Source organism: Excalfactoria chinensis, chromosome 1 (assembly GCF_039878825.1).
Source record: "Excalfactoria chinensis isolate bCotChi1 chromosome 1, bCotChi1.hap2, whole genome shotgun sequence".
In the NCBI taxonomy this organism is placed as follows: Eukaryota; Metazoa; Chordata; class Aves; order Galliformes; family Phasianidae; genus Excalfactoria; species Excalfactoria chinensis.
This window is the reverse complement of record NC_092825.1, coordinates 591,181-609,831: the sequence shown is the minus strand read 5'-3', so window position 1 is coordinate 609,831 and position 18,651 is coordinate 591,181. Positions and strand designations below refer to the sequence as shown.

Below are 18,651 nucleotides of genomic sequence, written 5' to 3'. Positions count from 1 at the left end.
TCCCCCACTCCCCCCCACCCCCCCAGCACTGGGCTCGGCAGCACCACAGCATGGCTCTGTGCAGGGCGGGGATGATGCTGCGCCCACACCACATGGCCCCCCATCACCCCCTGACCCCCATCACCCCCTGCCTCCCCATCACCCCCTGCCCCCCCCATCATCCCCTGACTTCCCATCACCATGTGGCCCTCATCACCCCCTGCCCCCCCATCACTCTGTGCCCTCCATCACCACCTGCCCCCCAATCACCCCGTGCCCCCCCATCAACCCCTGACCCCCATCATCCCCTGACCCCCATCGTCCCCTGCCCCCCCATCACCCCTGACCCCCGTTGTCCCCTGCCTTCCCATCACCCTGTGGCCCCCATCACCCCCTACCCCCCATCATCCCCTGCCCCCATCACTCTGTGCCCCCCATCACCACCTGTCCCCCAATCACCCCGTGCCCCCCCATCACCCCCTACCCCCATCACCCCCTACCCCCATCACCCTGTGGCCCCCTATCACCCCTTGACCCCCATCACTCCCTGCCCCCATCACTCTGTACCCCCCATCACCCCCTGCCCCCATCACTCTGTGCCCCCCATCACCACCTGTCCCCCAATCACCCCGTGCCCCCCATCACCCCCTACCCCCATCACTCTATGCCCCCCATCACCCTGTGGCCCCCCTATCACCCCTTGACCCCCATCACCCCCCTGACCCTCCATCACTCTGTACCCCCCATCACCCCCTGCCCCCATCACTCTGTGTCCCCCATCACCACTTGTCCCCCAATCACCCCGTGCCCCCCCATCATCCCCTGACCCCCATCACCCTGTGTCCCCCATCACCCCCTGCCCCCCCCCTCACTCTGTGGCCCCCATCACCCCCTGTCCCCCAATCACCCCGTTCCCCCCCATCAACCCCTGACCCCCATCATCCCCTGCTCCCCCATCACCCTGTGGCCCCCATCACTCTGTGCCCCCCATCACCCCGTCTGGGACTGGCCCCCTTGTGGCACCGCGGTGTGAGGCTGTGGGGTTCCTGGTTACCGTACGGCACCACCGTCTCATTGCAGCGTTGGGGTGGGGAAGGGGACGGATGGGACCCCCCGCCCTGATCTGTCGCTGCCCCCAGACCCCCCCAGGACATCAGCCTGGAGGAGTTTGACGATGAGGATCTCTCGGAGATCACCGACGATTGCGGCATCGGCCTCAACTACGACTCCGATCACTACGAGAAGGTGCGCGACCCCCCCCCCCGGGGGCCGTGGGGTGGGGGTGGGCCTTGCGGGGGGGGGGGGGAGGGCAGCCCACTCACCCCACTCAATGTGGGACGGGAGGGGCCCAAAGCCCCGCGTAGAGCCCTGGGAGGGCGACGGCAGCCCCCAACCACGGGGTGAGAGCCTTGGGGGGGGGGTGAGGGAGGGGGGGAGAGGGGGGTCTACGGGAGGGTCTGACCCCCGGCACCCCCCCGTGCGTCCCTTTAGGACTGCCTGGTGCTGGAGCGCGGCGAGCAGCCGCACCCCGTCTGCACCTTCCAGGACGACTTCCAGGAGTTCGAGATGATCGACGACAACGAGGAGGAAGAGGAGGAGGGGGAAGACGAGGAAGAGGAGGAAGGCAACGCGCCGGAAGCGCCCCCGTCCCCCCTCGGCTTCACCCATCCCGTCCCCCGCCCTGGAGGACACGCAGAAGCTCCGTCCCACCACCCTCAACCTGACGGCGCCCGGCACGCAGGTGGGGCTGGGGGGGGGGGCGCGGGGGAGGGCACGCGGGGGGGGGCTGCGGGGCGACCACGGCGCCGGATCCGGCGCTGCGGTGAGGAGGGCTCAGATGGGAGCCGTGGGGTCCACTTCCCCCCCCCCCGCTGCGGGGGTCCCGTCGTTGCGGGGTTTCCCCGCGGTGTCCCCGCGCACGCGTGGCAGCGCCGCAGTGTGTGGGCAGCCGAACCGCCGCTGCATCGGCGCTGCCGTAACGCCGGGGATCTCGGCTCCGTCCCCCCCCGACCCGCACCGTGCGGCCGTTCTCCGGCTCCGCCGCTCGCGGTTCCCCGTCCTCCGCTCCAGAACCCGGCGTTCCCCCCGCCCCCGCGACCCCCCCCCCCCCCCCCCTCGTGCCGCCCCGCACGTCGCGGTCCCGCTAAGCTCCCACCGCGGCCTCGTTCTCTCTGCCGCCAGCGCTAATCCGCAGCCGTCCCGCAGCTCCGGCTCTGCGGGGTCCCGTCCGGCTGTCGGCGCGGGGCTGCGGGGCTGCGGGGCTCTCCTGCGTTGCGGCGGGGCGCCCTCGGGGTCAGCACGGCGCCGCTGCTCCGCGGTGGGGCTGAGTCCGGGGAGTCGCGGTGACCCCACCGTGTGCCCCCATCCGCTCCTCCCGGAGCCCCCGCGTGGTGCCCCGGACCTCCCCGACCCTTCCCGTCCGCCCCAGATCCCGCACGGTGTCGCCCCCCCCCCCCACGACTGCGCTCTCCCCGCAGGATTCCCTCAACAACAACGGCAGCTTCCCGGCCCCCCCCGCACCGCCCCACCTGGCAGGACGCCGTGCTGCACTCCTCCTCCTCCTCTTCCTCTTCCTCACACACCGGTGAGCATCCAGCCGTGGGGCTGAGGGGGACAGAGCGGGGGGCCGGGGGGGGGCCGCTCCCCTTCAGCCAAAGCCAAGCGGGGGTCGTTCGTGCTGAAACCCTCCAGGATGGGGCAGCGGGTTTGCCGTGGGGTTGGAGGGCTCCTGAGGGCTCAGCTCGGGGTTGTGGGGCTGTGGGCGGCTCGCCATGGGATTGGGGGGCTCCACAATCAGCCACGTGCAGGGGTGGGGGTGCGGGGGCCACGGCTCCCCTGCCCTGCGGGACGGGTGGGGGGGGACGCGTGCGTGGGCTGCGGGTGGGCGCTGACACTGCTGTTCCCCACAGGCCGCTCGTCGCCCCACGCCTGCCTCCAGGACGCGCCGTGCGCGGAGCGGGGGTCGGGGCTGAGCCCCGGGGGGGCCACGCAGGCGCCCGCCCCGCTGCCGCCGTCCCACTTCGACTCGCACGGCAACAGCCGCACGTCGGCGGCGCTCGCTGAGCCCTCGGCCGAGCGCTCCGGGGAGGACGTGAACAGGAACGTTGTCTGCTCTGCGCCCCAGCCCGGCTCCCCGCCGTGCCGCCACGCCGACCGCTGCGCCGCGTCTGTCTCCGGCGGGGATCGCAGCCCCCCACCTGCACCGCCCCGCAGCGCCGCAGCCCCGAGTGCGGTGCAGCGAAGCCCGGGCTCGGCGGCCCGGCTTCTCCTCGTGCCCAGCACGGCGTCCCCGCGCCCCACGAGCAGCCCTCGGCTGGGGGTCACGCCGGGCGTGGCGAGGGATTCGGGTCCCGCATGGAGCCGCTGAGCTCGGATGGAGAGGGTCCCCCCGGCAGCGCGCACGGCCGGCGCCCCACCGGCTCCTCCGAAACCACATCGCCGTCCTCCGACCCCCGGCATCGAGGCCGACATGACCCGCCACACACCGCAAAGGGGTTCCCTCCCGGAGCCCGGCACCAGGGCCTGAGCTCACCCGGCTCCGACTCAGACGTGGAGGGGGAGATGGAGGCCTTCGGCGGGCGCCTGCTCAGCAACATGATCTCCTCCATCTCGGAGACGGAGCTGGACCTGAGCAGCGCCAGCAGCAGTGGCCGCTCCTCACACCTCACCAACTCCATTGAAGAGGCGAGCTCGCCTGGCTCAGAGGGGGAGCTGGAGCCGGAGCTGGAGACGCCCGGCGTGATGGGCATCAAGGGCGCCCTGCTGCGGGATGCGGGCAGGGAGGAACAGGAGGTGCTGGAGCGGCGGGGCAGCCCGGCTGAGCTGAAGACGGAAGGTTACTACGACAGCCTGAACCCCACCGACCCCTCGGCGCCCCCCGAGCACACCGACGTTGCCCTCCCCCAGCGCCCTGCACCTGGAGCTCGACCCCGACCATGGCCTGGAGAGCGTGCGGCGCTCCTTCTACTTGCCCGTGGGGCCCCCCGCTGCTGCCTGCGGCTGACGATGACGACAACAGTGAGTACGACTCTGACTCGGAGTCGGAGCCCGACCTGAGCGAGGACTCGGACTCGCCGTGGCTGCTCAGCAACCTGGTGAACAAGATGATCTCGGAGGGCTCCTACCCCATCAAGTGCCCCGACGAATGCTTCCAGCAGCAGCACTCGCTCTGCGACACCATATCCCCGGCGTCCGACCTGGAGCCTGAGCTGAGTGAGGCGTTGGATGCTGAGCCCCCCGGCCCTGAGGGGCTGCCCCACACCCCGCGCCCCATCGAGCTGGTGGACATGGAGACGCTGCGCAGCTCCCTGCAGCATGCTGAGGACCAGCGGGCGCTGGGGGCCGGAACGGAGCCGCCGTTGGAGCCAAACGCTGACGAGTCGGGGCCGTTCCTCTTCCTGAGCAACCCCACGCACGACACCATCGCTCCCGTCTTCCCGGGGCGCCCCGTCTCCATCGAGCGGCTGGGCGGCAACCGGTGACACCGCCTCCACCGGCCGCCGCGGTCCCGTCAGCACCGCGGACAGCGCCTTCAGCACCGCGGACAGCGCCTTCAGCACCGCGGACAGCGCCACGGAGCGGAGCCCGCGCTCGGGCGTCCCGGAAGCCGGAGATTTGATCGACGCCGTCCGGTTAGAGCCGGGGGGACGGGACTCCACCGCCATGGACGTCTCCACGGCCAAGACCAACCGCTGCTTCGCCGCAGCCTACGGGACAGAAGAGGACACGGCGCCCCACCTGCGGGCATCGCTGTTCCCCGAGGAGCTGCCGCCCGCCCTGGAGGCGCTGGAGCCGCGGGACGAGTCGCTGGCCTACGATGCGGTGAAGTACACGCTGGTGGTGGACGAGCACACGCAGCTGGAGCTGGTGAGCCTGCGGCGCTGCACCTCGGTGCTGAGCGACGACAGCGACCTGCTGCGGGCCTGCGAGCGCTGCGAGCTGGAGGAGGACGAGGCGGCCTTTGGTGACGGGCTGGCAGCCCCCGACGTGCACAGCTCCTCCGAGGACTCCTCCCCCGAGGCAGACCTGCAGTTCTCCAAGAAGTTCCTCAATGTCTTTGTCAACAGCACCTCCCGCTCCTCCAGTGAGTGGCTGCGCCGTGCCGTGCTGTGCTGTGCTGTGTGCCATGCTGTGCTGTGCTGTGCTGTGTGCCATGCTGTGCTGTGTGCCGTGCTGTGCTGTGCTGTATGAGCTGTGCTGAGCCATGCCGTGCCGCACCGTGCCATGCCATGCTGTGCCATACTGCACCGTGCCATGCTGTGCTGTGCCACACCGTGCCAGCCCCATGCTGTGCAGCACGCTGGCCATGTCTGGCTGTCCTCTGCCATCTCCATGCCATGGACAAAGCCCAGCACTGCAGTGTGGGGTGGTCACGGTGCTGCTGAAGGGCTGTGGGTCAGTGGGGGCTCTCCCTGTGGGGCATTGAGGGGTCTTCTGCTCCTGGGTGATGCTCACTCCCCCCGCGGCAGGCACAGAGTCCTTCGGGCTGTTCTCCTGCATGGTGAATGGAGAGGAGCGCGAGCAGACCCATCGTGCCGTGTTCAGGTGAGCATCAAAAGGCCACGGCCCCCTACAGCCCCTCCCCAACCCACGGCCGTGGGGCAATGAGGGGGTCTCTCCTCCTGCCCTCCCACCCACACAGGTTCATCCCGCGCCATGAGGACGAGCTGGAGCTGGACGTGGACGACCCCATCCTGGTGGAGCTGGAGGAAGACGATTACTGGTACCGCGGCTACAACATGCGGACGGGAGAGAGGGGCATCTTCCCTGCATTCTACGCCCATGAAGTCATTGGCCAGGCCAGGGATGTCATCGGTAGGGAGCGCTCCCGACTCCACTGCACCTGGAGCCCCAAATCGAACTGTGGCGTCCCTCAATCCATGGGATCCTGCAATGAACCCAGGGGGTCCTACAACAAACCCAGGAGGTCCCACATCCCATGGCATCCCATAAACCCCATGGGGTTCCCACATCCCATGGAGGTCCCTCATCCGCTGGGGGTCCCACATCCCACTGGGTCCCCACATCCCATGGGGTCCCACATCCCCTGGGGTTCCCACATCCCCTGGGTGTCCCCCATCCCATGGGGTCCCCACAACCCCATTGGGACTCCACTAGGTTCCCACATTCCATGGGGTCCCACAAACCCCATTTGGTTCCTACATCCCTTGGGTGTCCCACATCCCATGAGGTCTCACAACCCCACTGGGTTCCCACATCCCATGAGGTCTCACAACCCCATTGGGTTCCCACATCCCATAGTGTTCCCAGGCCATTGGGGGTCCCAGCGCTGTCTTCCCATCCCCTTTTCCGTGCAGGTTTGAAGAGGAACCCGTGCTGGGTGGAGCGCTTCAACGTGCAGTTCCTGGGCTCGGTGGAGGTGCCGTACCATCAGGGCAACGGCATCCTCTGTGCAGCCATGCAGAAGGTGAGGCCGGGGGGCAGCGGGTGGGCACCAGCCCCACTTTTGGCCGTGGGAATGTCGGTGCTGAGGCTGTGAGGGACCCCCGACGTCCCCCCCCCCAGATCGCCACCACCAGGAAGCTGACGGTTCACCTGCGCCCGCCGGCCAGCTGCGACCTGGAGATCACACTGCAGGGCATCAAACTCATCCTGACGGTCAACGAGTACAGCCGGGATGAGGAGGTGCGGGGCAGGGGCTGGGGCTGGGGGGGGTCCTGGGTTATGTCCCCCTTCCCCCCCCTCCAACACCCGGGTGCCCACGCTGCACTGTTGGATTTCTCCCTTCCAGTTTGAGCGCTGCAGTCACTTCTTCCAGATGAAGAACATCTCCTTCTGTGGGTGCCACCCCCGGAACAGCTGGTGAGCCCCCAACCCCGAGGGGTCCCCCATCACACAGGACCCCCCCCCCCTTCCGGCTCACCCTGTGCCCCTTCCCCTGCAGCTACTTCGGGTTCATCACCAAGCACCCGGTGCTGAGCCGCTTCGCCTGCCACGTCTTCGTCTCCCAGGAATCTATGCGGCACGTCGCCGAGTGCGTCGGGTAAGTGGGGGTGGGGCTGGGGGGGGCGGGTGGGGGTCCCGGGGGGATGGATGGACTTGGGGCTGGGGGATATTGGGGCACAAATGGAGCCATGGCTGGAGTTGCTTGGGGACGGCACGGGAGGTCCATGGGGGCAGATGGGGAGGGGGGAGGGATGGGGGGGAGGATGGGAGGGGGGTCCTGGAAGAGTCTGGGATGGCGGTGGGGGTCCTGGGGGGGCAGACGGGGTGGGCGTCGGGTTCTGCTCCCCTCCCTGAATCGCCCCCCCCCCCCGCAGCCGTGCGTTTCAGGAATATTACCAGGAGCACCTGGAGTACGCCTGCCCCACAGAGGACATTTACCTGGAGTAAGGGGGCGAGTGGGGGGGGGTCTCCTGCTCTCACACCCCCCAGAGACTCTGTCTGACCCCACGGCAGCCGGCTTGGCCCCTCCCGCACACGCTCCCACCCACGGAGTCACCGCGCATCCTCACTGCTTCCCTGGGGGCTGGGGCTGAGGGGTGGGGGCCGGGGCTGCGCTCTGCCCACGGGGGGGGGCGACACCGTGCCCAGGGCTGGGGGGGGGGAGGGAAGGGTTGGCTGCTTTCCCCCCCCCCCCTCGCATGAGAAACCGATGGAGGCACGGGATGGGGGGCGGCCACGTGGGATGGGGGCGTTGAGGTGAGTGCGACGGGGGGGGGGGGGCAGCCCTTGGGGGGGGTCCCACGTGGGGGGAAGCGGGGCGGGGGGGCGGTCGCGGGGGGGGGGGCGATGGGGAACTGGTTCGTGGGGCGAACTTCACCCCCGCAGCGCCCCCAGGGCCGCACCGCCCCCCCACCCCCCACCCAGAGCGTCCCCTCTTGTCCTCGCAGGATCCCCCCCCCCCAGCTGCAGGGCCCCCCGTGTCCCCCCAGGCCCCTCCTACCCGGCCCCCACGCTGCCCCCCCGCCCCATTGTGGGTCTGCGCCGGGGGGCGGCGGGGGGGGGCGCTGGGACCCCCACAGGACCCCCCCGGCCTGAATGTATTCACCCCGAGAGAGGAAAACCCGAGGGGGGGGTGGGGGGGTGGGGGGGGGTCCGTCTCCCCCCGCTGCTGTGCCTGGTGATTTCTTTTGCTTGCCGGCCCCCATCCGACCAGTGCTCGTTTAGTGCCGATAATCCGCCGCTCGATGTACCGATATTTATCTCCCAACTCCGCCCACCACGAGGAGTCCTGAGCAGCTCTAACTTGGACAAACCGCCCCCCGACCCCCCCCCCACCTCCGGTAAAGGTTCGCCCCCCCCCCCCCACCGCCTTGTCACCCACTTGGTCTTTCAATAAAATATATGCTTGGTGTGAGCGCGGGGCGCCGCCGCTGCCTGCGGGGGGGGGGGGGGGGGGAGACAGCAGAGCGCCATTGGGGTGCCATGAAGTGCCGGGGGGGGGGGGGCTGGGAAGTGATAAGGGAAGCGGGGGGGGGGGGGGGGGGTGAGAAGGGAGAATAAATGAGCAGCGAGGAGGGCTGAGGAGCCTCCATCCGTGCTGGATGCGGTGGGGAAGGGGAGCGAAGGGAAAGGCTGAGGGTCCCAGCGCCTTCCTGCTGAACGCCCGCAGTCAGAGCAGTGAGACACGGGGCGCAGCAGCCCTTGGCCTGGAGAAGCGGGGCTGAATAAGACCCCGCAGTTCGGCTGGGAGCAGACAGGGAGCCGCAGCTTCACCCGCAACGACCCATCTGTGTGGGGCCGGATGGGGTCGGGTCGGGGATACGGGAGGGACCGGAGGGGGCTGCGAGGATCTGCCGGCCGTCAGTCCGACTTCAGTGCTGGGATGTGGGGCAGATCCTTGTGAGAGCCACCATACGGCACGTGGGGGACGGCCGGAATGGGGACCAGGAGTGTGGGGTCAGCAGGGCAGCTGAGCACGAGCCAGCATCGTGCCCGGGTGGCCAAGCAGGTCCTGGATGGGAGCAGCAGCAGAGCGGGCAGCAGAGCAGGAGGTGCCCGTCCCTCTGCATGGCACTGCTGGGGCTGCAGCTCAGCGCAGTGGGGAGCACTGAGGGAGGGGATGGGGCAGTGTGGGGCTGAGGGGCTCAGGGAGAGCTCAGCGCTCTGTGCCCCTCCTGAAAGGAGGATGGAGGGAAGGAGGGGTTGGTCTCCATCCGCAGGGAATGGCGATGGGACGGGAGGGGATGGGCTGACGGTGCGCTGGGAGGGTCGGGGTGGAGATGGGGACCAAGCTGTGCTCCAAAGAGCGCTCAGCACTGCACAGCTGCACAGGGCAGTGGGGAGTCCCCATCCCTGGGGTGTTGGGTCAGCACAGGGATGGGGCACTTCCAGGCAGGAGGCAGAGCTGCTCAAAGGAGCCCCGTGGGGAAGGACCCGAGGCTCCTGGAAGCCAACACTGACCGTCAGCCGGCCACAAGGTGCTCAAAAGGCCAACGGGGCCGCAGGGTGCGCTGCAGGAGCGCGGCCAGCGGGGCAGGGAGGTGCTCATCCCCTCGGCTCTGCGATGGGGGGCACAGCTGGAGCTCCGGGTCGGTCGGAGGCGCCGGGCTGTGTTTGCTGGCAGGACGAGGGGCGGCGGGCACTGAATGGAGCCCGGGGAGTTCCGTGTGACCGGGAGGGAGAACGTTGTGCCGTGGGGGGGGGGCAGAGCCCGGCACCGCTGCACATGAAGGTCGGGGAGTCCCCTCTGCAGGGACCCCAACCCACCTGGACGCTCTGTGCGCAGCTGCTGGGGGGGCTGTGGGGGGCTGGGCGGGGGGAGCTGCGGGGGTCCCTTCCAGCCCCACGGCTCCGGGCTCTGTGCCTTGAACGCAGAGGAAGGAGCTGAAAACCCTTATGGGCACACGGGACCGACAGAAGGGACCCCATCCCCGTCCCCATTGTGGAAATGGGCGCAGTGCGGCGAGGCATGAGGTGGGGCGATGGGGCCAGGGGGTGTGGGGAGGGCTGGGGGCCGGGTTTGAGACACGGGGACAGGGTTTGGGGTTCGCTGTGCTGCGGTTGTGCTGGGATCCCCCCCAGCTCCGGGGCAGCCTGGAGGCGGCAGTGGGCACCATGGCTGTGTGTGAGGACGGGCAGCAGAGGGGGTGGGCATGGGGACACCATGCTGGGGTCTCCCAGCACCCTCCGGCAGCAGCTCCTGTGGGGCAGACACAGATGGGTGAGCTGTGGGCACCGTGACCCCCCAGTGCCACCCATAGGGATGTGAATGAGAGCCCTGGAGCCCAGCGGGGATGGGAGCTCAGCGTCCTCAGTGGTGACCTGAGGGGGGGTGGGGGGCGGAAGGGCCCGGCGTGGGGACAGAACATGGGACAAAGTGAAGCTTTCTTATAAATTTATTACATAATAATAATAATAATAATAATATAATATAAGAAACATAGATCTCTGTGGGGTATGTGTATCACAACGTCAAGGGCGGGAGGCGAATGGCCGCACCTCCGTGACTCCGGAGAAGGAGAAATCTCCTCCGAAAATCCATACAAAAGAAGGGTGAAGTCAAACTGACCCCGTCAAATTAAAACCAGAACAAAAACCCACAGGTGAATTCATCCCGGCGGGGACGATTGTGGCGGTGGGACGAGTGCCTGCGGCTCCACGCACGCGCGTGCGAGGTGCAAGCGTGTCGATGCACATGCAGAGTCCGTGTGAGTGTGCACGTGCCCGGGGGCCGTGTGTGTGTGTGGGTCTATACGCACATGTCTACATGCATGCCAGCAATGGGGGATGCACGTGTGCTGCAGGAAGAAAACCGGGACGCACTGCGCTGCCGCCAAAGCTCACGGCCATGGGTAACAAGGCACGTGGGCTTTGGTTGCCCGTGGCCATCAGCAATGATGTGCATTGGCTTTGGTTGCCCATAGCCATCAGCCGCAAAGCACATTGGCTTTGGTTGCCCATGGCCATCAGCAATAAAGCACACTGGCTTGGGTCACCCATGGCCATCAGCAGTGATGTGCATTGGGTTGAGTTGCCCATGGCCATCAGCCTCAAAGCACACTGGATTGAGTTGCCCATGGCCATCAGCAATGATGTGCGTTGGCTTTGGTCACCCATGGCCATCAGGCACAAAGCACACTGGATTGAGTTGCCCATGGCCAACAGCCACGAAGTGCGTTGGGTTTTGGTTCCTTTTCTTCTCACGTCAGCGTTACAGAGGGGCCATGAAGGATGAGGATCGATGGATTTTGTTTGGACAAAGGAAAAATACCAACAACTTTTCTTTTTTTTTGTCTTAAAAATTCCCTTCGAAGCCAGAAAAAAAAAAAAAAAAAAAAAAAAAAAAGAAAAAAAAGGGGGGAAAAACCAAAAGCAACCCCAAATGTCTCCCTTTGTACAGAAGTAACCCAATGTCGAGAAGCCATGAGCATCACAGTGAGGGCAGCGGGCGCCGCGCGCTCGGCCTCCTCCTGAATGGCTTGTCAAAGCGAAGCGTCGCACTGGGTCCGGGATGCGCGGGGCGGAGATGCCATCAGAGCAGATCTGAGGTCAGAAAAGAGCTATCTACACATGGGGGAAATCCGCCTTGCTTCAGCTGAGGAAAAAAAACGGGTAAGTAGCAGCAGCTGCGTGAGCTGGAAGGGTGAGATCCTGGCTGGGGGGGATGGTGGGGGGATGCGACCGCTGCTGGGCCCATCCGCACTCACTGCTCCGGGGAGCTGTGCGGGGCCGTCTCCAAAGCCCTGAGCCAATGTGCATGGAGATCTGTGTGCATCCGGCCATGGAGGGGGTGGGAGCTGAGATGGGGGATGTGGGGATGGAGGGGATGGGAGATGAGATTGGGGATGGAAGGGATGGGAGATGAGATTGGGGATGGAAGGGATGGGAGATGAGATTGGGGATGGAAGGGATGGAAGGGATGGGAGATGAGATGGGGGATATGGGGATGGAAGGGATGGGAGATGAGATTGGGGGATATGGGGATGGAAAGGATGGGAGATGAGATTGGGGATATGGGGATGGAAGGGATGGGAGATGAGATTGGGGATATGGGGATGGAAGGGATGGGAGATGAGATTGGGGATATGGGGATGGAAGGGATGGGAGATGAGACTGGGGATATGGGAATGGAAAGGATGGGAGATGAGATTGGGGATATTGGAATGGAAGGGATGGGAGCTGAGGAGGTGGCACTGCTCCATGCTGGACGCAGGGCTTGGTGCAGACCCGAGCAGCCGTGGGGACGGGGTGAGGGCACGGCCGTGGTTGGGTGTCGCCTTCTTTTGTGTTTTCCTGACTGGGACGAGCCGTGGTGCCGTGGAGCTTTGCCCCCCGGGCACGCAGTGTTTTCCAACACAGGTACGGCTGCAGCTGCTTGGCGCGGTGGGAGCTGGGGGGCACATGGTGGCGCGGGCGCCGGGCAGAAGTGTGCCCACCATCCATCTCCAGCCCTGGTGGGAGGACGGGGCAGCAGTGGGGCAAGGAAGGCTCTTTGGAAATGGCAAGAAGGCGTCCAGCTTCCCGGTCCCAGACCGAACGTCCTGCAGAAAAGTTTCGCTCTGCAGTCTTCTGGCCCCTCGTGGCGAGGGGCGGCTGCAGGCGGGGGGTCTCTGAGGGTCGCCCCAGAAGCAGCTGCAGAAGGGGCAGAGACCCGCACTCCTCGGACAGAGCCTGAGGAGCTGCCTGCATTCAGGGCAACACGGAACACTCCAACCTGTGCACTGAGCACGGCGGGCTCAGGGCTGTGCCGGGGGGATGCTGGGCAGCGGGACTGCGCTGCTCCATGGGGTGGGGGCTGCTGGGGTCTGCGTTACCTGCAGGAGAGGGAAGAAGGGAAATGGGGAGGGGATGGGGTTGGGAATGGGAATAGGGATGGAGCTGGTGATGGGGATGAGGATTGGAATGGGAATAGGGATGGGGATGGGGATTGGGATGGGGACTGGGATTGGAATGGGGATTGGGATGGGAATAGGTCTGGAGATGGGGGTGGAGATGGGAATAGGGATGGATATGGGGGTGGAAATAGGGAAGGAGACGGAGGAGGTGTGAGCAGGGTGCAGGTGTGGGGCTGCAGAACCAAGCTGGGCAGCCTAGGCCAAACCTGTGGTGGTGCAGAGGTTTGCAGCATGGTGAGCTGCGGCATGCAGGACAGTGCATGAGTGGCAAGCATGGGACATGCAGCAGGAGAGGACAGCACGGGGCTGATGCACCAACGGCACAGCGCCCCGTGGCACGGTGCAGGCAATGGGCTTTCCCAGAGCACTGCAAAGCTGCCCTGCAGAAGCAGTGTGAGGAACAGAAGGACGGACTGTAGAAACCCCAGAGCTCTGCAGGGTTTGTGGCAGAGCCTGCAGGGCGTGGGGCTGCGGGTGTGCAGCGGTGCAAAGCGCCCACAGGATGTGGCCGTGCCACCTCGCCAGGCATGGGCTGATGGATCAGAACCAGCATGAAGGACGGTTTGGGTTGCGGGGAACACACCTGGCAGACACCACACAGTGGCTGCTGCACATCTGTGGTGCAGGACCATCCCTGTGCACGAGCATGTCAACAAACTCTGGTAACCAGAGGGTGCTCACTCATGCCAGGGTGGGCACAGGGGATGCAATGCGGGTAATGGGGGGCAGGGGGATGCGGGGAGCTGAGGGAGAAGGGTGAGGATGATGCAATGCTTGTTTCAAGATGCAAAGAGTCCACTGGGGGGAATGGAAGTGTGGTGGGGTACAAAGGGCAATGGGAATGTGGTGGGGTACAGAGGGAGATGGGAGCATGGTGGGGTACAGAGGGAGATGGGAGCATGGTGGCAGGGCTGGATGAGACCAGAGGTGAGAGCAGCGCAGCGTGGGATGCGGGCACATGACAAGGCAGCATTGGCACATGGGAGGACGGGCGCAGTAGCAAAGCCGGCCAGCAAGGAGGTGGCCTCGGGTGGATGCGACGGCTGCGGTCGAAGCTGGGATGCCTCCCGGCTCCCCCGTTATTGGGTGGGAGGCCTGGAGTTCCCTGGGGATCTACAGCGGGATTTTTGCTTGCAGAATAAGAAGGTTCAGGTTGGGAGCCCCCTGCCTTCCCCACGCAAGCGCTGGGGCATCGCCTGGGGAGGGGAGAAGCACTGTGGATACACAGAATTCAGTGGTTTCCGGAGAGCTCTGCGCGGAGCCGCACGGGCCGAGAGCTCAGGGTAAGGAGACAGCACCGCCGCCGCCGGGGCCCAAACGAGGGGCTGCGCCCGGGGCCGCGTGCAGGGGAAGGGGCCGCAGCCCCAGCCCTGGGCCTTCCACCGGCCGAAGGTTGTAAAGGTTGGTAGATGTGTGAGGGTCAGAAGGAACCTCCTTGTCCTTCCCTCTAGCACCAGAAGAGTTAATGCCTTCGCGGGGGACTCGGCTTTTGGGGAACGCCAGTCACCAAGCCGTCCCCTGGCCACCCCTGAGCCTGGGTGCGCGACGCCGGAGAGGGGAGCGCGTGGGGCACGGGAACGGGGGCTGCTGCCCCTCCGGCACCGGGGCCGCCCCACAACGGGGTCAGCAGGTTCCCCAGCAGCGGAGGGGGAGCAGCAGCTGGGGAGTGGGACGGGGAGTGTCTGACCCCACGCGCCGGCCTCTGCCTGCGGGGATGGAAGACGTGGCGTGTCCCAAAAACCGAGCGCTGCCGCTGCTTTGAGATTCGAAATCTTTAAAATCCGGAGGGTCTGAAAGGAGCTGTTGGGTTTGGGGTTTGTTTGTTTGTTTTTGTGTTTTTTTTTTAAAGTTTTTTTTTTTTTTGTAAAAAGACTTTTTTTTTTCTTTTCTTTTATCTTTTTCACATTCATTCAGTCAGTCGCTAAAAACTCCCATTGAGCGATGGGCGTCCCAAGGAGGGGGGGAGGAGGGGTGCGGGCACCGCCTCGTCAGCGTCTCAACAAGTCTAGAGATAAATAGATTTAGTAAAACTCTAACAAAACCAGGTGGCTATAGCTATAGATATAGATATATAGATATTTGCTCTCTCTTTTCAAATATATAGCTGATCGATTGATTAAAAAGATGCAAAATAAGGATGACGAGGACAGAGTGGGAATCCTGTAGGTCGGAATCGTCTCTTGTAGATCATCAGCTGCTCTCTATATAAATGCACGGAGATTAAATATTACCCACCAACGCGTCCCCTTGGAAACAAGACCCCCAACCAAGAGGAAAACCAAACACCTCCCCCCACCCCCCACCCTCACCGTTGGCAAAGCGTTTGCTGCTGGGTCCCCACCAGCCTCCCTCGACACCCCCCAAACATGCTTCAATCCATGCGGTTTCGGTCCCTCTCCTCTCTCGCACAGCTCCGGTCTGCTGGGAGAGCCGGACGAGGGGCCGCAGGGGGAGGAGCGGGGCGGGAGCGGGGAGACCACCCCCATGGCAACCACAGCCCCTTGCAGGGTCGCCCCGCTACCGAGGCCGCTTCCCCCCCTCAGCACCCTGCCTGCCTCCTGCAGCAGGCGGCACCGCCGGGCCTAGCCGCGCCACCAGGCCTCACTGTGCACCAGGCCTCACTGTGCCACCAGGCCTCGTTGTGCCACCAGGCCTCGTTGTGCCACCAGGCCTTGTTGTGCCACCAGGCCTCGTTGTGCTGCCGGGCCTGGGCGCACCATTGGCCCAGCCACGCCGCTGGGCCTCATTGCACTGCTGGGCCTGAATGCACCGCTGGGCCGAGCTGCACCGCCAGGCCTGGCCACACCACCAGGCCAAGGGGCGCTGCCAGGCCCAGCTGTGCTCCCAGGCCCAGCTGTGCCACCCAGCCTGGCCACGTGGCTGGGCCTGGCTGCACCTCTGGGTTGAGCCACACTGCCGGGCCTGGCCGCGCTGCTGGGCCTGGCCGTGCCGCACACCCCAGGGCCCGGTCGGCCCGTTCCCACCTGCCACACGAGGTGCCTGCAGCAGGGTCAGGCTCCTCGCCTGGCGGTGGATCGGCCCCCAGCCCCAGCCAGGTGTCACCGTGCCGCAGGCCAGGCACAGTGCCTGGGCACGGCGGCACGTGGCTCCTCGGCCCTGCCGGCCACCGGCGACGTCTCCAGGCAAGAGCACATCAAGCGATATACAGGCCGGACTCTCTGGGAGGGACGGAAAAGAGGATGTATTTCATGCAACATTCCTTTTCCCGAAGGCGTCGCGGGGCCGGCGGGGCCGAGTGGGGCTGCGTGTGCGCGGCGCGGGGCCGCCTGGGAGCAGGTGGGAGCCGTCAGCTCCGCACCCTTCAGTGCAGTGCTCAGAGTAGAAAGAGAATCAAAATGGGTTTTATTAGTCTGGTAGAAACGTCCCCCCGCCCCCGTCAGTGGCTCTGGAAGAGGCCGGCGCTGCCTAACACGGTCAGCTGTCCACCAGCTGCTTGAGCGCCCGCTCAATGTTCATCCGGTGGCCGACCCGAGTCACCCCCAACTCTACAAAGTCCTCCTTGGTGAGGGCGGGCAGATGCGTGCCCTCGATCTCATGGTCCTCAAACTTGTCTCGGTGCTCCACCAAGTTGATGCTTTCCAGCCAGTCCCCAACGTCGTACTTGTTCCACAGGTGGAGGGGTTTCTGCATGAAGGGCCTCGGCGGGTGGAGGGTGTGCAGGGGCGGCCCTGGAGAGGGGGACGGGGACGGGGAGCGGCTCCGGGCGCTCACGCTCCTGACCACAAAGCGCACCTCCTTGGGCTCGTGTGGGATGGAGAGGCTGGAAGATTTGAGGATGGTGGGAGGGGTCAGGCCGTAGGGCCGCACGGTGCTGAGCGGCTCTGTCCGATCCAGAGCCGGCTTCACGGGGCTGGGGGTACGTCGGGTTACGGGGTAGCGACTGCCAGGTCGAACCGTGTAGGTGGTCCCGGAGCTCCGCTGGGAAATGGTGCTGAGTTCTCCTAAACTACTGAAAAGTCTGCAGAAAGAACGGTACAGCGAGAGAGAGGGGAGAGAGAGCAGAGCGCGGGGTCAGGCCAGGTCCCCAGACACGGAGCACACACACAGCGCGCGGCAACGCGGCTCGGAGCACCGCGGCCAAGGCCGGCTGCCAGCCCTGCCAGGTTGGCTCCGAGCAGGATGAAGAGGAGCAGGAATTCTCTCCAGGAGCTCTGGATCCCGGCTGCGCTGCCGCAGCACCCAAAGCCCTGCTGGGAGCAGCCCTGGCCCTGCAGCCCTCTGTGGGTGCACCGGGAAGTGCTGCACCGAAGACCTCGCACCCCTCTGGCTGGGACCACCGCCCCTCGCTAACCGAGCACCAGACACAGAGCCACAGCAACGCACAACCGCCTCAGCACATCAGCCACGGGGACAGAGCCCCTCTGTGGGAGTAGAGGGACTTCCAGCACCTCCCCAGGCACCGCGTGAGGCTCCAGGTGTGGGGCAGCAGGGTCTGCCCATCACAGAATGGGGCTGAGCTGCCCACAGGCTGCCTGTGGGGCAGGAAGGGGTCTGACTTGCCTACATCTTGCTCTGCCCCCACGGCCACCAACACCCCGACCTGCAGGGCTGTGTGGGCAGCGTGGTGCCGGGCCGGTCCCTTCTGCAGCAGCATCGGGGACACGCGGTGTCCCTGGGCACCGGCCAAGGTCTGCTCTGCACCAGACTGGAGGATGTGACAGGAGACAAATGGTGCTGCAGGAACACCAACCTTCTGCCATCACCTGCTTGTCTCAAACCTTGCCTGGTGTAAACAAGGATGCTCAGAAAGAGAAAATAAAGGAGCCAGAAAACCAGCAGGAGGGCAACTGCTTGGAGCACTCTGACTGGAGCAAGCCCCTCGGCCTGCAGAGCCCAGGGGTGTCACCCTGTGGGGCCAAAAGGGCCTGGGTGCTGAGCGGGGCCGTGGGACTCTGTGTGGTCCCTCTGTGCGCCCTGCATCCAGCTCAGCCACTTCTGCCCTGCGCTGCCTCCAGCTGCCCTGATTTCACTCTTTGACTGGGCTGCGCTTTGCCAACACACACCTGATGGCCTCCAACCCAACCTCCAGCCCAGCCATGGAGGGCAGGAAGGCGATGGGGCATCACGGCACCTCCAGCTCTGCCTTCCCCTCCCGGAATGAACCGATGGCGACAGAAATGCACGCAGTGCCCAAAGCCACCAACGCAGACCCTGCATAAGAGCCGCGTTCCGGGAGGCCCACGGGTGCCAATGGAAGATGAGCTCCATAGGAGCAGGAAGGGCAGCCTGCAGCCCGCGGGCTCAAACACGCTGCCTCTTGTGCTCCTGTCCTCCCACCTTGGCACAGAAAGCAGGAGCTACAAAGGAGCGTGATGGTGAGTCACACTTGGGAAGCGCCATCAATATGAAAGAGGAACAACCGAGTGACCTTGAGGACTGCAGTACGAGAAACAGAACACAAAGGGACGGCAGGCAGCCCAGCGCTCTGCTCACAGGGCTGGCAAAGGATGTCTGCTTTCAGCCGGAGCTCATCATGGGGAATGATGAAGGAAGAGCAAGGTCTGGGTCTGCTGGCACAGCCCGGAGGCACCAGCACAGCAGGAGTGCTGCAAGACCTACATGTGCACTCACGTCACCGCAGCAGACACCGCCGCCATCTCTGCTGCAGTTTGGAGGGCAGTTTGGGTCCCTCGCATTCAAGAGAGGTAAATGTGAAGAGCAGTGGCTGCAGGCAGCGGCAGCTGCTTGCCAAGAGCCTGCTCAGCCCGGTGAAGATGGGACGGAGAGGGGGACTGCTCCCAGAGGTTGGGAAGGGAGAGACTGCAGGGGGAGGAGGGCACAAAGCTGCCACGCAGGAGTGCTCAGCAGGCAGCAGGTGACACCCAGCTGTCACACCCGCTCTGCTCAGCGC

The 18,651-nt window shown here is 65.5% G+C and overlaps 2 protein-coding genes across 6 annotated transcripts in view; one reads left to right on the top strand and one right to left on the bottom strand.

Annotated features, from left to right (window-relative positions):
• Window positions 1–1,107: 1,107 nt before the first annotated feature.
• On the top strand, window positions 1,108–8,204 carry MAPK8IP2 (mitogen-activated protein kinase 8 interacting protein 2; the record flags this gene model as incomplete). Its single annotated transcript, XM_072355257.1, is given in 19 exon segments — window positions 1,108–1,224; window positions 1,471–1,629; window positions 1,631–1,720; window positions 2,457–2,486; window positions 2,488–2,563; window positions 2,889–3,084; window positions 3,086–3,206; window positions 3,208–3,876; window positions 3,878–3,955; window positions 3,957–4,455; window positions 4,458–4,562; window positions 4,565–5,062; window positions 5,448–5,523; window positions 5,621–5,793; window positions 6,297–6,406; window positions 6,505–6,624; window positions 6,731–6,801; window positions 6,884–6,982; window positions 7,260–8,204. Coding segments are annotated over 19 exon segments (3,360 nt in total), but the record flags the coding sequence as incomplete, so codon positions are not given.
• Window positions 8,205–10,266: 2,062 nt separating this feature from the next.
• Window positions 10,267–18,651, bottom strand: part of SHANK3 (SH3 and multiple ankyrin repeat domains 3) — a 275,165-nt gene continuing 266,780 nt past the window's right edge. For 4 of the 5 annotated variants that reach the window (XM_072344180.1, XM_072344169.1, XM_072344200.1 and 1 more), the window contains one exon: window positions 10,267–16,758. In XM_072344180.1, coding sequence (XP_072200281.1) covers window positions 16,215–16,758 — 544 coding nt within the window. In that variant the 3' untranslated portion in view covers window positions 10,267–16,214. The remainder of the gene's footprint in view (window positions 16,759–18,651) is intronic. The other variant, XM_072344220.1, reaches the window with a different exon arrangement.